This window comes from Lontra canadensis, unplaced genomic scaffold, assembly GCF_010015895.1.
Source record: "Lontra canadensis isolate GAN:19392208 unplaced genomic scaffold, GSC_riverotter_1.0 scaffold105, whole genome shotgun sequence".
Classification (NCBI taxonomy): Eukaryota; Metazoa; Chordata; class Mammalia; order Carnivora; family Mustelidae; genus Lontra; species Lontra canadensis.
The window spans coordinates 448,305-466,919 of NW_022631099.1; the positions used below are offsets into that span (position 1 = coordinate 448,305).

Sequence of the window (18,615 nt, forward strand, 5' to 3'; positions counted from 1 at the left end):
AGGGCGCCAAAGGGGTGGGTAAGAGCAGTGACAAAGGAGCAAGGCAGCAAAGGCCCAGAAGCTAGGTGGTTTGAGGGGCTGGCTCCCGTGTAGGCCTTGTGAGCCATGTAGGCCTTGTAGTTTAGGCTGACCCTGGGTCTGCAGGGCAGCCCTTCTGGGCCACACCTGGTTTCCCTTGTCTTGCCAATCACTGTAGCTTCCCCCCGCCTTTTTTTTTTTTTAAGATTTTATTTATTTATTTGACAGAGAGAGAGATCACAAGTAGGCAGAGAGGCAGGCAGAGAGAGAGAGAGGAGGAAGCAGGCCTCGCGCTGAGCAGAGAGCCCGATGTGGGGCTCGATCCCAGGACCCTGGGACCATGACCTGAGCCGAAGGCAGAGGCTTAACCCACTGAGCCACCCAGGTGCCCCTGTAGCTTCCTTTTGTAACCCAGGCCCCCCATCAGGCTCCAGGGTTCTGACGTCCTCATTAAAACTTGACTTTGCTCATGCTTTGACTTGAGAATTAGAGATCTGGTCATCCTTGGAGTTGACTCATGTGGCCATTTCCTGCACAACATTCACCAAATTACTTTTGAGCACCTGCTATGCATGGGACAGATACAGAATTGGGCAAAACAGACACTAAATAAGAAACCAATCAGGGAATTTGTACCCAGTTACTAAACATGTAGTAGGTATTAAATCATGATCGCCATAAGCACCATGAGGGAAACATACAGTAGGGTGACTGTGTCTGATTTATTGGGAAGTGGGTCCACAAAGCCTACCCTGAAGACATTAATTTTGTATTGGGTTTTGAAGGATGAGTAGGAGTTACCTGATAACAACAGTGATAACCAAGTGGTGCCAAACACCGCTAAATAACCTTTTTTTGCTACAGGAACTAATTTAGTTCTGATGACACACTGGGAGACGTTACCCACATTGTAAAGGCTCAGAGAGGTTAAGTTACTTGCACAAGGTCACACAGTGAAAGAATGGAAGTGTAAGGAATAAGGAAGTGTAAGCCAGCCTGGCCTAAGAGCCTTCCAAGCACTGGGAGCCCAGAGAGCAAGCTGCAGAAGGGAATCCCACAGGCCCGCGAAAGCTTAGTGAAGAATTTGAGACTTTGGCCTGAGAACAATGGGAAACCTTTGAAGGGGTTTAGAGGTGGGGGTGGGGAGGGGGGTGTGTCCTGGCCCAAATTGAAATTTCAAAAGATCCCTCTGGCCGCTCAGGGTTGGGGATGGGATCAGCCTGGAGCCCGGGGGCTGGTGGGAGGCTGTTCCCTTCCTGCCCAGATAACAGATAATGGTGGCTCTGGAGCCAGCCCTCAGCTCTGCAGAATGGAGCTACGCGGCCGGAGTCGGCGATGGAAGCAGCTCAGGTAGATCCCACAGAGCTCTGGGCTGGGAGGTGGGAGAGGGAGAGGTCAAGGGTGACATTCAAGTCTGGGGCTTCAGAACTGCACGAGAAGTGCCTGGGAGGGAGCTTGGTGGCCCAAGAGCTCCTGGGAGTTGGGTTTGGGTCAGACTGTCCCGTGTCTGAGATTTCTTTGTCTCTGGTGTGTTTTTGTTGTTGTCATTGTGGCTACATCAGTTCCTGATTGCCTTGGAGTTTCAGCCTGTTTCGGTCCCCATCTCTGTAATGGTAGTTTCTTGGGATGTTAGAGGCCGAGAGGGCTTGGACTTCCATTTTTCTTGCGAACATCTTGCTTTTCCAGATGGGCAGAGGACCTCATCTTTCTGTGCTTCGGTTTCCTCATCTGCAAAAGGAGGGCAGGAACACCTCGTTCGTAGAGTTGTTGGGACGATTCAGTTAATTAATACAGGAGTGTGCTCAGAACAATGCCGGGCGTGCAAAGGCCCCACCGGCGCCCGCCCCTCTTCTGAGGCCAAGATGCTGGTGCTGATGGTGTTGTCATGACAATAGGAGGAAGCTGAAGCCCATAGAAGTCACTCCAGTCACTTAGTAAGTTTATGTTTGGTACTCGGTTGTAAGCAGACTATTTAAAAGGCATGTACAGGGACGCCTCGGTGGCTCCAATGGTTGAGCCTCTGCCTTAGGGTCAGGTCATGATCTCAGGGTCCTGGGATCGACTCCCACATTGGGACTCAGTGGGGAGCCTGCTTCTCCCTCTACCTGCCGTTCCTCCTGCTTGTGCTCCCCACCCACCAACAAATAAGTAAATAAAATCTTAAAAAAAAAAAGTATGTACAGAAGCCTGAGGAATTACATTCACTCCAGTGAACAGACATTGATGAGACTCCCCAGTGCCAGCCCTGCTTTAGACTCTGGGGTCACGCCAGGGAATATGAAAACGATCAGCTTCCTTGAAAAGCAAATGCAGCGCTGAGTTTCAGAATGTGCTAAGTGCTGGGAAGAAAAGGAAACCACTTTTGTGTGAGGATGTGATCCCAGGGGGCCTCGGGGAGGAGGTGACATTGGGTCCAGGACCCAAAGCAGAAAGGGCATATGCAAAGGTCCATAAGGGGTGCGTTCTAGTTGGTAGGAGAAAACTGGCACATTTTGAGAACCCTAAGATAGGTCAAGGTGGCTGGAGTGCGGGGAACAATTGAGGGGGAGAATTAGCTGATTTATATTTCTACATATTGAAATATGTTGAAATTACTGTTATTTGACCTTTTAAATTCAGGTACAAAGGACATCTGGGTGTCTCAGTTAAGCATCAACCTTTGGCTCAGGTCATGATCCCACCCAGAGTCAGCTCAGTGGGAAGCCTGCTTGTATTCCCTCTCTCTGTCTGTCAAGTAAATAAATAAAATCTTTAAATAAAATAAATAAATTCATGTGCAAATTATGACTACGATTCTACCTGATAGATTCAGCAAAAAAGGGCAAAGCCAAGTTAGGGAATTAGGGCCACGGCCGATCTATTGAAGATCTTTTAGAGAAACTGCTTTGTGGAAGAAGGAAAAAGAGTCAGTGAACAAATACTTACTGAGCAACTACTATGCCCCAGGCCTGTGCTGGCCCAGGGAGTACTGGTGAATGGGTACCCAAAGTCCCTGCCTCTGTACACAGACACACAGTCAACAAAGGAATAAGGTGCTTTACATATTGTGCTAAGTCCTAGGAAAGCAGTAACAGGCTGATGTCCCAGGAAACAGACAGGATTTGGTATCCGATGGGTGGTCAGGAAAGGCCCCTCAGAAGAGGTGACATTTGCAGTGAGACCTGAGTCATGAGGGGAAGCCACTATGAGATCTAACTCGGTCCAGGTGGAGGAGACAGCCAGTGCTCAGAACCTGAGGTAGGAATAAGCCTGGAAACGTAGAGGTGGGGGAGGTTGGGGGAGGAGCTGAGGAAGGAGGCCCGAAGAGCCGGTTGGGGGAGTGGGGGTGGGGGTGGGGGTGGGGTGGGGTGGAGGGTGTGGGTCACCTGTGATGCATCGGAGAGCAGGGACTGGCCCCCACAGCACTCTGTAGGCCCGGTTCAGAGAAAGCATTTTCTTCTGAAAGCGAGATTGCAAAGGGTTTCTGTAAAGGACCATAGTCGTGTAGGCTTTGAGGGCCATGTCTGGTCTCTGTTGCAACTAACTATTTGACCCTGGCCTTGTCACTGGAGTGTAGCCCTAGATAACAAATAAATGAACGCCTGTGCTGGTGTGCCTGGAAAACTTGGCTTACGGACACTACAAAATTTGGAGTTCATTAATTTATGCATGCTCCAAATTACTTTTATGATTTTTTCAACCATTTTTTAAAAGATTTTATTTATTTATTTGATAGAGATCGCAAGTAGGCAGAGAGGCAAGGCAGAGAGACGGGGAAGCAGGCTCCCCACTGTGCAGAGACCCTGATGCAGGGCTCCATCCCAGGACCCTGAGATCATGACCCGAGCCTAAGGCAGCGGCTCAACCCACTGAGCCATCCAGGTGCCCAAGGCAGAGGATTTAACACACTGAGCCACCCAGGTGCCCCTCTTAAACCATTTTTATTATTATTATCTTTAAATTTTTATTTATTTATTTGCTTTTTTTTTTTTAAAGATTTAAAATTTTTATTTATTTGACAGACAGAGATCACAAGTAGGCTGAGAGACAGGCAGAGAGAGAGAGAGAGAGAGAGAGAGAGAGAGAGAGGAGGAAGCAGGCTCCCTGTTCAGGGAGCCCGATGCAGGGCTGGATCCCAGGATTCTGGGATCATGACCTGAGCTGAAGGCAGAGGCTTTAGCCCACTGAGCCACCAGGTGCCCCTCTTCAACCATTTTTAAAAAAGATTTTATTTTATTCATTTTTTTAAAAGATTTTATTTATTCATTTGAGAGAGAGAGAGAGAATGAGCAGGGGGAGGGGCAGAGGGAGAGGGAGAAGCCGACTCCCCACTGTGCAGGGAGCCATATGTGGAGCTCTGTCCCAGGACCCTGAGATTGCTGCTGGAGCCCAAGGCAGAGGCTTAACCAACTGAGCCACCCAGATGCCCCTAAATGTTTTATTTTTAAGTAGTCTCTACACCCAACGTGGGGGCTTGAACTGTCCTTCCATCCCCAAGGTCAAGATTTGCATGTTTTACCAACTGAGCCAGCCCAGGGTCCCTTTTTTTGACCATTTTAAAATGTGAGAAGCCATTTTTAGCTTGAGGGCCAGAGGGCAACAGGTGGTTGGGCAAGTGATGTGGCCCAAAGGCTGGAGTTCATGGACTCCTGTTCTGAAGTCATGGGAAGCCTTCGGAGGGTTTTGAGCAGGGGATTGAAAGGTGGTGATTTAAAATGTGAAGGTATAGGGGTGCCTGGCTGGCCTAGTAGGTGGGCATGCAACTCTTCATCTTGATCTTGACCCCCACATTGGGGGTAGAGTTTACTTAAAAGAAAAAGAAAAGAAAATGGGAAGGTATGAAGGCTCAGCGTGATGCTAGAAAGTGGATGTAACCATGCAGAATGGAGCCACCGTTTTATTAGTCATTCGTTAAGCACTGAGTTCCCTTAATAGCCGCGGTGCTGCGGAAGGGGACCCATGATCTGTAAGACACAGTTCTATACTCCCGGAGTTCATAACCTAACAGGAACGACTCAAGACCGAGATCCAAATGCAAGTTCAAGGTCAAAAGAGAGGACCCCCCCCCCAAAAAAAAGTAGTAGTTGCATTGAAAAACAGCAAGGTGGCAGACAGGTGGCTGGAGTGGAGTGGGGGAGGGTGTGGAATGGGCGGGAGTTGAGGGAGGGCAGGCGCAGGATTTGGGATTTTATCCTAAGTGAGTTGGGAAGGCCCTGGCAGGTATTTTAAAGCTGTAATAAAATATAAATAATACAAAATTTGCCATTTGAACCACCTTAAGGTGTACAGTCCAGTGGCGTCGAGTACTTTCACAGTGTCGTACAGCCCCCGTTGTCTTGACCCAGAGCTTCCTCATCACCCCAGAAGGGAAATCTCTACCCATTTTTTTAGAACATTTTATTTATTCATTTATTTATTCATGCAAGCTTGCAGGAGCAGGGGGAGGGCAGAGGGAGAGGGACAGGCAGACACCCCTCTGAATACGGAACACCGTGCAGCGCAACACCCCAACACGGGACTGGATCCCAGGTCCCCAAGGTCATGACCTGAGCTGAAGGTAGACACTTAACCGGCTGAGCCACCCAGGTACCCCAAAATCTCAGTACCCATTAAGCAGTCACTCCTCACCCCTCTGTCTCCCCAGGCGCTGGTAACCTTCTGCCTTACGTCTCTATATCTCTATGGATTTGCCTATTGCGGACATTTCATAGAAATGGAATCCTAGATACGTGGCTTTTGATGTGTGTCTTCCTAGACAACGCATCATGATTTCAAGGTTCATTCATGTTCTTCTGTGTTAGTGTTTCATTCCTTTCTATCGCTGAATAATTGTACTCCCTTGCACAGAATACTTAGCCATTGGTTGATGCATTTATCCACTGATGGACAATGGGTTTGTTTTCACCTTTCAGATGTATCATGAATAGGGTGGCCCATGGAAGGCTTTGAACAGGCAGGTGCTGTCTTGTTACCGGATCCCTCCGGCAGGAGACCAGTTAGAACAGGATTCAAAGCCTTGACTTAACAGTGTGTGATTCCCTGGGGAGGGTAGAACAAGTACTCCTGGGAACCAGGGCAGAATTCCCAGGCATTTCTATGGTGAAGGATTGGGAGCTGCTAGGGACAGGCAGGAGCAGTCTTATAAATGGGAAGGCGGCACCCATCAAAGGGATTAGGTGACTAGCCGATGAGCCGCCTTCAGAAAACACTGAGGCCCAGCGCCGAGGCTGGCCCATGGTTGGGACTGAGAGGGCTTTTTGGGGTGATTGATTCTGGGGACCAAACTGGGGAGCTCGGCGGAGGGGTCAGGCTGAGGGAGTGAAGAAGTTGGGTTTGCTTTGCTCAGTGGGAGGTCCCAGCAGCCCCCATGCTGAGAAGCCCCCCCCCATAGGCTGGGAGGGGTATGTGCTCTGCTGGTGTGGGAGGTCAAGAGTCTGAGAAAGCAGGAAAGACACTGGACAGGAGGTGCCACCTGGGTTTGTAGGGTGGCTGTTATCCCAGTAAGTGACACATGGAGGAAGAATCATGGTGGGTCCTACTTGGGACACACTTTCCAGCTTCACTGAAAAATAGAGGGAGATGAGGGGGGAGAGTCAAGTATGGAGTCAGATGAAGAGGTCCTGATGGAGGGGATCAGGGTTGCATGAATTGGTGGGGAATTGCTGAAGGTTTTAAGGAAACAGGAGGAAAACTGATAGCAGCCAACGTTTGTTTTGAAGTGTTTGGCAGGTGCGTGGAAATGTAAAGGGGGGGGGAGAGGGGCGGTATGGAAAGGTAAAGAACATTCTGGAATATTTTGAGTCTGAGTAGTGGAAGGATTGCAGATGGAATGGTGACCTTGTCCCTGACTTTACCTCCATGCTCAATTCCTCTGCACCTCATTTCATGGCAGCCACACTTGGCCTTTTTTTGTGTCTCAGAAATAACCAAGTTACCAAGCTCAGGCTTGCCTGAGGGCCTTTGTACCTGCTATTCCCACCACCAAGAAAGTTCTTACCGCCTTTAGCTCAAATGTCACAGCCTCTCTGGAGCCCTTCTTACCTGTCTAAAGCAGACGCCTCCCACTTCCTATCTAGTCACTTCTCTCTACCCTCACCCTGTTTTGTTTTTCTTCATAGCATCGATCTCAACTGGCTCTTTTGCCTCTTACTCATGTACTCGTTTAATTGCACGTAACCTCTCCTCTGTTCAACCTACAGCTCCTTGAAAGCAGGAGCAAAGGACGTAAGTTTGGTGCTTCCAGGTAGAGGAAGTGCTCCACACCTCTTTGTAGACTGCCTTGATCAGCAGCGAGAAAATGCGGGTCCAGGAGTTAGAAACGAGATTTGGGGTTCAGGGAAGAGGTCAGACCCGGATACTAGATTTGGAATCTGTTGTGGCACTAGACAAAATGGTTTCAAGGAAAGTAAAATCATCCAACATTTCTTGAGCAGGTACTCCATGCCTGTGTTAAATCATCCCCACACTGTCTGATGGAGGGACGATGATCCCGTTTCACAGACTTGGAAACTGAGGCACAAAAAAAGCAAAATCACTTGCTAAAGTTCCTTAGGGAGGAAGCTTGGACCCTTACCTCTGCCCCACCCCCAACAGGCTGGCTCTAGAGGCTACACAGACAGTCGGATGGCCAAGAGAGAGCAGATTCCGAAGGAAGAGAAGCTTCAGCACTTGGAGGTGCAGTCGCTGGGCAGGGCAGTATTTTGGAACCTCTGACGTGTCCGACATCAGATGTTAGCAGGAGATCGATGAACAGTGAACCTGATACTAACCAGCCTGTTGATGTTGGTTCTTGGAAGTGAATGAGGACTTTTTTTCCTTTTAAAAGATATTACTGTTCAAAAGAATTTATTTTAACCAGCTGCATACAGATATGAAATGAACACGTTTTATGTATTTTATGTAACTCATTATTTTTTTTTTTTTTTTTTTTTTTAAGATTTTATTTCTTTATTTGACAGACAGAGATCACAAGTAGGCAGAGAAGCAGGCAGAGAGAGAGAGGAAGGGAAGCAGGCTCCCTGCTGAGCAGAGAGCCGGATGCGGGGCTCGATCCCAGGACCCTGAGACCATGACCTGAGTCGAAGGCAGAGGCTTAACCCACTGAGCCACCCAGGCGCCCCTATGTAACTCATTATTAATGAGGGCATTTGTATGACCATCCAGCTAATTCAAAGATGGAGTCAAAGCCGGCCTCATACAGGAAATGCTGACATGAATTTAGGAATAGATTCAATAATTGGCAAGACTCCCCAATATCCACAAGCCAATAATCAATTGCATTTCAGGGACTAAATTTGCATGTCTGTGGATGGGAGCCTTTGCATTAGTATTAGCCTTCTGCCAGTGTCAGAGCTGTAAAAAGCCCAGAAACAATGAAAGGTGCAGGTGACCCAATGGGGATACCTGGATGGGCCGGGCCACCCACTAATCTTTCTTTGGCTAGGTCATAGTCTTCCGGAACTTTCCCAATATTACATTTACTAATTTATTTTTGAAGAAGTAATACATTCATGTGGTTGAAATTCAAAAGGTATATAAGAGAAAAAAATCTTCCCATTCCTGACCCCTGCCCACCCAGTACCCCTTGGATGCAAAGTGTTAGCAATTTCTTTTTTTCAAAGATTTTATTTATTTATTTGTCAGAGAGAGAGAGAGAGAGAGATTGAGCGAGCACAGGCAGGCAGAGGCAGAGGGAGAAGCAGGCTCCCTGCCCAGCAAGGAGCCCAATGTGGGACTCGATCCTAGGCCCCTGGGATCATGACCTGAGCTGAAGGCAGCCGCTTAACCAACTAAGCCACCCAGGCGTCCCTGTTAGCAATTTCTTAAGTATGCTTCCAAGAAATCTAGTACATAATAAGCAAACCTTTTTTTTTTTTAAATTTTTAAATAAAGATTTTATTTATTTATTTGACAGAGAGAGACACACAGTGAGAGAGGAAACAGAAGCAAGGGGAGTGGGAGAGGGAGAAGAGGGCTTCCCGCTGAGCAGGGAGCCCGATGTGGGGCTCGCTCCCAGGACCCTTCTACCTGAGTCGAAGACGGATGCTTAGTGACTGAGCCTCCCAGGTGCCCCTTTTTAAGATTTTTTAAAATACTTAATTTATTTAAGATTTTATTTATTTGACACTGAGAGAGAGAGCACGAGTGAGCGCGCGCACAAGCAGGGGGAGCTACAGAGGGAGAAGCAGGTTCCAGGTGGAACAGGAAGCCCAATGTGGGGCTTGATCCCAGGACCCCGGGATCACACCCGAACTGAAGGCCAAGGCTTAACAGACTGAGCCACGCAGGCGCCTGAGAAGTTTTCTTAGTAGGAGGGGACTATTGATAGTTCCTCAGCTTCCTCATCAAGGAAATGGGTTGATGAATATATGGTGAATATATGGGGCCCATCTTGCAGGTTTGGGAGGATAAGTGCTTGGAATAGCACCGGACACAAAGCTTGGAGCGTGCCAGCCAGTGGGATTTACCCTTATCCTCCTTTGGAAATTTTGATGTTGAGAAAAGGTAGAAAAATGACTTGGAAGCCTCCAGAAATTTCCTTTTTAAGAGTAATCAGAGGGACGTGGGAACAGCAACTGCATGAGTGCTCACTGTGTCTTGTGTGGCGACTCGTGCTTGACCACCCTGATGCAGTGAATTTACGGGTGGGTATTATTGCTCCCATTGTACAGATGAGGAAATCAAGGCACGGAGAATTCCGTACCTCAAGCCAGGCAGGGCAGCTGGCTAGTGGGGCAGAAAGATCCACACCCAGACATCAGACAGTCTGATGCCAGCAGCCACGCACTCAGTCACTGCACGGTTCTGCTGCTTGATGTGGAAAGAGAAAAGGTTAACGTGGAAGAAGACGGCTCTGAGGCGGGGGGAGGCATCTGGGAGGGCGTGGGGAGGGGAAGACATGGTGATGGCAGAGGAGAAGGCAGGAAGGCAGAGATGTGTAGGCCCAGGAGGAAACAGGGCTTGTATTAGGTGGCTTGGGGAGCAGGGGAGATGGTCTGGGGGAGGGGAAGTAGGAGAGCAACGGGGAAGGGCTGGAGGAGGGAGGGGATGGTTAGGCGGTGGAAAGAACAGATGGAGGAGGCTCAGGGTGGCGGGAGAGCGAGCAGAGTGAGCCCTGGGAACGGAGAAGAACGCAGTGGAGTCAGCGATCAGGAGCAGGGCACTGATCTGGTGGGCCATTTTTACCACTTGGGTGGGATCTACTGATGGGTTTTGAGCAGAGAAGGGATGAGGTCTGACTTCTTAGCAAAGGATTGCTTGCAGCCTGCGCATGTGTGTAAATACTCCAGTTTCTTCCCAGTCTAACTCCCCTGCCCCTGTTCAGGTAGGAGACCAGGAGCTGGTGCTCAGGTGGGAGACCAGTGCACCCGTCCAGGTGGGAGGTGGCGTTTAATTGAGCTCTGCCACTTGTAGGGCACAAAGGTGAAGAATTTCACACCAGGCTCTGCCCTCCTAAAGCTCTCGGTTTACAGCAGGCTTTCTTAGCCTTGGCATCAGTGATACTCAGGGCTGGCTAGTTCTCTGTCATGGGGGGTGGGGGGGGAGCTGTCCTGTGTTTGGTAGAGTGTTTAGGACCCTCTAGATCCTAGTAGCAGCCCCCTTCCTCCAGATGGGACAGCCTAAAATGTCTCCTGACATTGCCACTGGTCTAGTGGGACAAAGAAACAAATAGGAAATAAACACGTGCTCCTCTTTCCATAACGGTAATTGCTGGGGACAAAAAGAGCAGGTCAGGGGAGGTCCTGAATCATCGTCCTTCTGATTCTCCTTTTCTTCCTGCATCCCTTAAGTCTCTCCGCATCCGCACCCGCACCGCGGCCATCTGCCTGATGGTCATGCACCCCGCACCCCTCCCCTCCTCTCCACCTGCCCTTTCCTCCTCCCTCCACTTTTTGGATCCTACCAACCAGCCCCTCCTAGGAAGAAGTTTAAAAAAAAAAAAAAAAAAGCCTTCCGGAGGGCACCTCTTCTCCAAGGTAGGGACAAGTCCTAATTACGTCTTTGTGGCTATAACATGACTGGGTCAGTTCCATGCTCTGAAGGTGAGCCCTTCTGTCACCATGCCTGAAGCCGGCCTCGGTTCCAATTGGCCAAAAAATAACAAAACAAAACAAGATATTTAAAACACTTCCTTGCCTCAGTCCCGCCCGTTTCACATAACGGTCGGGCGGCCTGCTGCTAGCTCGAGGCAGATAACTCGGAGTGTGCTTATTTTCCTAGTCCGGGAGCAGGCTATCTTCGGGATGCAGCTTGCCGACGCTGTTCCTCCCGCTGCTCGGCTGGCTGCAGGCCAGCGGGAGTGGAGAGCTGTTTCAGCGAGGCCTCCTCGGCAGTAAGTTGCCTGGGGAAGGGAGCCGGGTCAGCCCTTCCTCTCCTTTGAGGCCAGCTTTATCACTGAGACACTCCGTCTGGCTTCCGTAAGCCTGATTCTGTCTCCTGATTCTCTCCATCCCCTGGGAATATTGAGAGAGACATGTTTTTAATCTCTTTTTATTAGTTCATTGCTTATTAATTTCCCTACCTCAGCACTGTGGACATTTTGGACAGCATAATTCCTTGTCATGGGGTGTCTTCCTTGCTGTAGGATGTTTAACAATGTTCCCTGCTCTCAACCCACCAGATGCCAATAGCACCTCTCCCCCCAAGTGTGACAGCCCCCAAGTCTCCAGACATTGCCACATATCCCCTGGGGGGGGGGGCGGCTAACTCACCCCTAGCTGAGAACCACTGATTTCCAGGAATATAAAAAACCTCATTTTAGAGATGGCAGAGTGCTTAACATCTTGCTGGAGGCTTGCAGGGAGAGAGGAGCTTTCTCTGGGCCTTAAATGAGTCTGAGCTGAAGGTCTCCCAGCTCCATCATTCAGTACTTAAAAAAACTTAATCTCAAAGGAGTCCATTTCCTCAAAGAAGACTCAGATCCTGCTGTTCTTGGGTAGATTTTAGCTTTGTTTCTGCTCTGCTTGGCTTAGCTTCTCTTCTCTCCTTTTCCTTAGAGGAAGGTGAAGGTACCGAGTTTAGGGCTGTGGAGTCCTAACTGGGTTGGAAATCTGGTCTTGGGCACCTGCCAGCTGTGTGACCTTGTGCTTCTCACTTCACCTCTCTGGGCTGGGTTGCAAATCTCCAACAATACTCCGTACCTCATGGAGTCATCAGTGCAAAGTGATGATTTTTGCACTGTACCGGTCCCAGGGCAAGCATGCTGGGGCTGTTGGGGCTACTTTGAGCAGGGGGGTGTTTGAGAAGGGCCACAGAATGATCTCTGGATGGAGGCTGGCAACACTGGTTTATTTCTGGCCTATCAGCCACATTCCATCAAGCACAGGATTGGCCCTTAGTAGGCCTGCCCCAGGCTTCCTTTTCAATCCCTGTCCCTCCCAGGATTCCATCTGCCACCATACCTTTGTCTCTGTCCCCAGCCCAATCGCTGTCTTTCTGATAACCTCAGACCTACCCGAATGCCAATAGCATTCCTCAGACAGAGCAGAGCTGCCAGAGTACGTCGCTGCTTCCTGCTCTTTGCCCCAGAAAACATTTCAAGTGATCAAGTGATCAGAGGGGGGTGGGGGAAGCGAGCAGGACGCTGCAGCTGCTTATGCAACAAGCTTTAATCCCGGGTTAAAATCCACCACGAGCACCAGTGGCGTATTTCATTTCCTCATTGGGTCGTGAAGCTGGTGGCACACGAGATCTGCCACAGACTCAGAGACACGTCTATTCCCCCAAAAGCTGCACACGCAGAGGTAGACAGTGTTCCCTAGGGGATGGTGGGGGAGGGCTGCTGCCCACGCCGCCAGGAGGGACAGCACAACAGCACCGTCTGATTAGCTCCGGCCTCCACCTCTTGTCCCTGACTTGGTGTCCCTGTACTCGGTTCCACCCGCAGGAAGAGGGGGCCCCTCCCTTCTAGTGAGGCCCAGGCCTGTTGTCCCGAGTGCTGGACCCTTGTCAGGCCTGGTGATGGAGGTGTCCCTCCCTGCATCTGGGCCTCTTCCAGTACATAACAGCAACAAAATCCCCTTCCTTTTCATAAAGCTGGGCCCTGCCCCTGCGGTACGTTCTGTGTGGATTCCTGGCTTGTTCTTGTTTGATAGAAGATTCCCAGCCAGGAAGAATTTATGTGCACGAGGTGGGCATCTGTTGTCCATGTGGGGGGGGGGGGGGGGGCAGGGAGAGCAGGCGATCAGCGCTACGTTTTCTTTGTGGGAACGAACGGTGTGGGACCAGAAAGCCCACGAGTCCTAATTTTAGGAGGAGAGGGGAGACTTTATTGGGCCATAGTTTTACCTCCTGGCATATGGCGGCATCACCTCTGGAAGCTTTCTCCAGCCTCTGAAGAATGGTGTTTATTTAGCTTCTGTTGTTCTAGCTTGCTGTTTAAAAAAAAAAAAAAAAATCTTGTTAATTAAGCACCTTGTCTTTGAGGGGGGAAAAAAAAAGCAAGCAAGCAAGCATGGACATTTCAAGATCCTTCTGCATTTGCCTTTTCTTTCTCAGGGTACAGACCAACTACAAAGGCAGCTTTTGGGAGGAACAGGCAAAGACCTCCTAATACTATTGAAATGGGTGGAATTATAAGTAGCTCTGAAAAACTAGTTAATATTTTACTGGGGAGCAGTGCCAGAGATGGGGGTGGGGGCTGCCAAGAGTAGGTCTGTGTGTGAAGTCGCTATTCCATCTGCCTTAGGGGACGAAAAGAAGCCGTTCTCTGTGGAAATAAATTTAAGCAAGAATCCTTATAAAGCTCATGGGATTTGTCTGCCCACCGAGGGCCCAGTTCCCCAAGAACATACATACAGGGATGATTGTGGCAGGAAGGACTAAGCTGAGGGTGTAGGCCTAGCTAATAATGGGGGTTCTTGTTCCCTCGCTGGGCTTGACATCTTTCTTTCTCCCTCTGGATTTAAATGGCTTCTCAGACCGAGAGGCACTGCCTGTGCCCTGGATTCAGAAGGTACACGCCTCCTTGGGAAGCAAAGGCGAGAGACAGCGGCTCACTCTCTCTCTCTCTTTCTGCATCTGCCGGGAGAGCTGCAGCTGGTATTTTTCCACAGGCCTTTTTTGCGATCTCAGGGCCTAGTTTTTCCCAGCCAGGCCCAGAGTCCGAGAGAGGGTTAATAGGCAGGAAGCTGAAGGCATTGCAGACTAATACGGAAGTCAGATTTTTGTTTAACTGACAGGTTTAGCAGGCCTCAGTGGTGGGGGAGGGGGCCGGGAGGGGAAGGGAAGTTTGTAGATCTAGGCATGTGGCCTGCTAGGAGCGCATTTGGCTTTTCTTAGGGTAAGGACGGAGAGGGGGGCCCCCATTGGCATCCTGGCAGGGAGGCAGGAACCCATTTTGGTTTTCCTTTGAGTCCTGGGTGAGGGGGGGTGGTGAGAAGTTAGATTCTCCGCAGGCAAATGGCTCTCTGGCCTGCTTTTCCAGAAGGCGTTCTGACAATGACTATGCAAACTTGACCACTCTGCTCCCCCCCTTCTTCCCAGCAGCCTGAGTCCTCTCCTCTGAGAAGCCAGGGCTGCCCTGCAGCGATTTCCGGGGCTCGGCTGTCCTGTCTGTGTTCCCTCAGCTCCTCAGAGGCCTGCCTCAAACCCCTTTTTCTGAATCTCCGCTGGCTGTTTTCCTGGGGCTCCCCACTCCTCCGCTTCCCTCTGCCCTCCCCCACCCCTCCCCCCCCCTTCCGGGGGAGAACCACTCTGCTGGATTGTTCTAGAAAAGGGCCAGGCTTCCTCCCAGCCAAGAGCCGCTTCTGTGGGGGCAGGTGAGGGTGAGCCCTTTCAGCTCACCCCAAAAACTCCCTTCCCAGTGGCATCCGGGCCTCAGGCTTTGCTGGAGCAGGTCAGGCTGGCTGCACTGGTTTGCCCGTGCCGGGAAATCGAGCCAGGGTGTGGGAGAAGTGCGTCTGGGGGCCCCTTTCCCAAGTTTTTCTTGCAGCAAAAGGCCTAGCTTAGCCTGTCTTTTTCTATGCACAGGATGGCTCTTGCTCACCAGAGCCTCACAAAGATAATCGCTCAGGAAGTGTTTCAGCCAATCCCGGGCGGCCTTACACTCCGATTTGCCGGGGCAGCCAATCGGGGATGAGCTTTTATTAGGCGGCCAGATCATCAAGCCGAAGTGCCAAACCCTTTTTCTGTGAGAACTAGGAGCCTGTCCTCCATGTTTTATAAGTATTGACATTACACAGTGTTAACAATGCATCCACAGAGGTAAGCTCGACTTTTTAACCATCTTTTCTCCCCCTCCCTCTGAGACATCCGAATTGTGGGCGAGCAGTGTGATTTCTCTGTGGCTGGCCGTGCCACACTCACCCCCACAGCACTTAGGTTAACTTGGAACTGTTTAGAGAGAATTTTTTTGCTTTCTTGGGTCACATGGCTAAGTAGCCATTAGCCATAGCTTGATTTTGCAAACTAGCAAAGGCCTGGCACACCTTTTCTTCACCAGGACAGGGTGTTTCTGGAATAGTTTGAAGCTAGATCCTGGAATGCCAAAAAAGAAGCTTTTTTTTTTTTTTTCCCCCTTTCCTCTTCTCTCTCTCTCTCTCTTTCTTTCTCTGTCTCTGTCTCTGTCTCTCTCTCTCAGCAGTTCTCCCCCACCCCCCCCTGCACTATTGTCTTCTCCTGTGTCACATGCCTGCTGGGGGAAGAAAATGGAAGGTAAGCAAGCAGGCTCCTCTCCAAGGAGAGCTCATGGCAGACAGCAAAGCAGGCAAGTTTACCTCTCCAAAGAGGTTCTGGGAAGGCTGGAGTAAGTTCTGACAAGAGAGGACGTGTGTTTTAAAAAGAACCAAGCCCTCAGCAGAGCAGTGCTAAGGAGAGATCCTGGCTCCTGGGGCCTAGGTGGGTGATGGTGTGTCTTCATGGTCTCTTCTCCCTGTAGGGCTGCTGTACTTGAAACTACATTGTTCAGCCTTTTTTCCTGACTTCTGTTGATACAGAGTGTTCTTCTGCAAGCCAGCCTACAGCCAGCAAATGTTCCTGAAAGTGTTTTCTAGGCTTTGGAGGAAGTTTTTGGAGTAGGGATGGGGATGGGGGTTGGGGGGCTGTGTGTAGAGGGGGAGGGAGGTTGGACAACATCCTGCAACAAATCTGTGAGGACTCTTTTTGAATTCCTCAGCTTTCTACTCTTGCATGATTTTCAATGAACTAATGCATCTTTTCTCCTTGTTTTCATTTTCTTTTCCCTCTTTTACATTGTATCCTCCTCTGTCCTCCTGGGTGATGGAGCGCAGAGGAAATGAAATCCTATCTGTGGCTCATGACAGCATTCCATATTCAGTTGTTGGGTTGTGTTGTTGTGTGTGTGTGTGTGTTTAATAATCCCATGTAACTTTAAAAAAAATTTCCTTTTTGATCAAGTCCCAAATCTGCCAGCCTGTTCTCTCTTCTTAACTGTGGAAAAATGAGACGGTTGCTTGAACATTTGTTGGGTAAGTAAAGCAATCCATTTCCTCGGTGACCATGTATAAAGAGTTTGGCGGACATTTGGGGTCTGTTTGTAACAGAGGGTCTTGGCTACAGCAATTGGTGGTGGTGGTGGGGGGGGTTTCATTAGCAGGAACCAAATAAGGGCTTTTTAATAGTGTCTTGATTTTAGGTGACTGTTTGAATCCACTGTTTTTCCTGATAACCTGCTGCTAGGATTGAAGATCACACTTCCTGTTTACCCTCAGACAGGGGAGAAATGTTCAGTTCATTGTGACTTGACTGGAGACCTTTAATTGGGATTGTGTGGATGTTAGCTAGAACTCTGGGTAGGTGATCTGCTTGTGAAATGTAACGACAGTGCTTGTTCTTAGTGTCACAGAGCCTGAAACATGGGTGAGGGCAGAACCTGGTAGTGGTGGTGGTGTGTGGGGGCGGGGATGTCAGCACTCCTTTTAGGGTACTTGTAGTGTAAAATCCCACCCACCACCAAACTTGGTTTGCTTTGGGACTGCTTGTACAACAGATTTGGCCTTTTCCCAAGCCTGACCCACACATCTGTATGCACGCTTGCCTTTACTTATGATTTATTTCTCACTTTTTACACTTCCCCTGATCTCTTAATGCTGTAGCTAGAACTTACGAGTAGGGAAAAGAAAGTAGACGCTTGTTTAGCGTTAGCTTCGGAATTTGCCCAGAAGTTCACTGCATAAATTTCCAGCCTGGAGACCAATCTAGCATGACTGTAAATGTTGGAAATATATTCAATTGTTGTGTTATTCCAACTTTATGGAGTCAGTAATCTGTTTTCCGTTAAGTTAGTGTCCAGGCATCCACCTTTTAGCATCAGTAGGAAAAAGGCTCATTTAATAACGAGAAATGTACCAGTTCTGAGTTAAGAAAAGTCAGTGCGAGGCCAGCTTTTCGAGTTAAGAAGTGCAGGCTGTTAATGATGTTGTGTACTTAAAACTGAACAGTGCTACTACCCCACACAAGTCAGTCCAGACACTTAGCTATTTTCTTTGTTCTTATCTCCTGGCTGTAAATGGAAATTACATATTGAGGTTCTTGTGGCCTCCCTAGAAGCAGTATCTAATCACAAGACTCCTGGTTTGGTGCCTTCAACGTTTGCATAATGGTGTGTTTGTTGGGCTGGAAGGAAACCTAAGGGCAAGGCATTTGTCCTTTAAAAGCTTGCATTAAAATGGCTCCCACAGGTTTGCAAAGCCAAGGTCTGTTTTCATATGTGCAGTCCCAGCAAGTTCCCAGCCCTGGACCAAGCTGGCCTCTTTCCTCTGGTACTGTGGCCACCACCAAGCACGAGTCTGTAAAAAGTTAATTGCTTCCAAAGTAACTTATTTCCCAGTTTCACTAAGGTAGGGGGGGGGGAGTTTGCATTGCAGCAGGGCTAGGTAGGGACAGCAGTGCTGGCTTTCAGAGCAGCCCAATGGGGCTCCTCTCTCCAGCCTTTGAACCAATAGACTTGGAGAAAAGGTTACAGATTGACAATTGGAGTGGCCAGACTGAGAAGGGGCCTTCTGGAAGTTTCTACCATCTTTGTTCCTTTTAGGAGAAGCCTCGCTGCCAAGCTGAAGAGTTTCCTACATTCCAGTCCCGGGGCATTCCCACCCCACCGCCCACTGCCCACCCCCCACGACCCCCTTTTTCTTTTTTACATCAAGGTAGAGTGATCTTCTGCCCCAGTTATAAATTTCATAGGGAGGCACGGAACTTGGGCTCTTTCCTGTTTTCCTTCTGCCTCCTCAGTCCCTAAAGAGGATGCATCACAGCTGCAAGGAACAGACAGACAACACTGGAGCTTTTGATTCTTTTCTCTCTCTCTCTTTTTTTTTTCCTTCAAGACCCTCCAGGATGGATTCACTTTTCTGCTTTGGGAAATTAAGTGGCATTCACGTGGGGGAGGGGGAGTAACTGCTTTTATTAGCTCCAGAAAATGGTCAGTGTTCTGTCTGTAACTAGGAATTAATTATATATAATCACTCAGTAAACTTTCTACAGAGTTTTTCTAATTGCTGCGCATGAACATAGTTCGCCTGTTGGAGCTGCGTCCAGTTACTTTTATAATTAACAGCTCAAAGATTTGAGTCAGAAAGAAAGAAACAATGGGGCCTCTTGGATTATAAATTAAGGATGAAAACAATGGCTTTTTCTCTTTCTTTCTTTTCTTTTCTTTTT

At 49.1% G+C, this 18,615-nt stretch overlaps 1 protein-coding gene and 1 long non-coding RNA gene across 11 annotated transcripts in view; one reads left to right on the top strand and one right to left on the bottom strand.

The window, feature by feature from the left end:
* Positions 1–18,615, top strand: part of ZMYND8 (zinc finger MYND-type containing 8) — a 140,574-nt gene that overhangs the window by 2,225 nt on the left and 119,734 nt on the right. For 2 of the 9 annotated variants that reach the window (XM_032838609.1, XM_032838611.1), the window contains exons 1-2: positions 14,205–14,278; positions 14,968–15,201. The exons of 5 other annotated variants lie outside the window; for them this stretch is intronic. In XM_032838609.1, the coding sequence (XP_032694500.1) occupies positions 15,188–15,201 (14 nt within the window). In that variant the 5' untranslated portion in view covers positions 14,205–14,278; positions 14,968–15,187. Of the gene's footprint in view, positions 1–14,204; positions 14,279–14,967; positions 15,202–18,615 lie in introns of those variants that run through there. 2 more of the 9 variants (XM_032838612.1, XM_032838613.1) reach the window with 1 other exon arrangement.
* Positions 10,853–14,952, bottom strand: LOC116855682. 2 transcript variants are annotated; one of them, XR_004380418.1, is made up of 3 exons: positions 14,782–14,952; positions 13,285–13,370; positions 10,853–11,450 (listed from the first exon to the last, which is right to left on the bottom strand). It is a non-coding gene; the product is annotated as an uncharacterized LOC116855682 (long non-coding RNA). The 2 variants fall into 2 exon arrangements; XR_004380417.1 differs by lacking the exon at positions 14,782–14,952 and adding an exon at positions 13,795–13,989.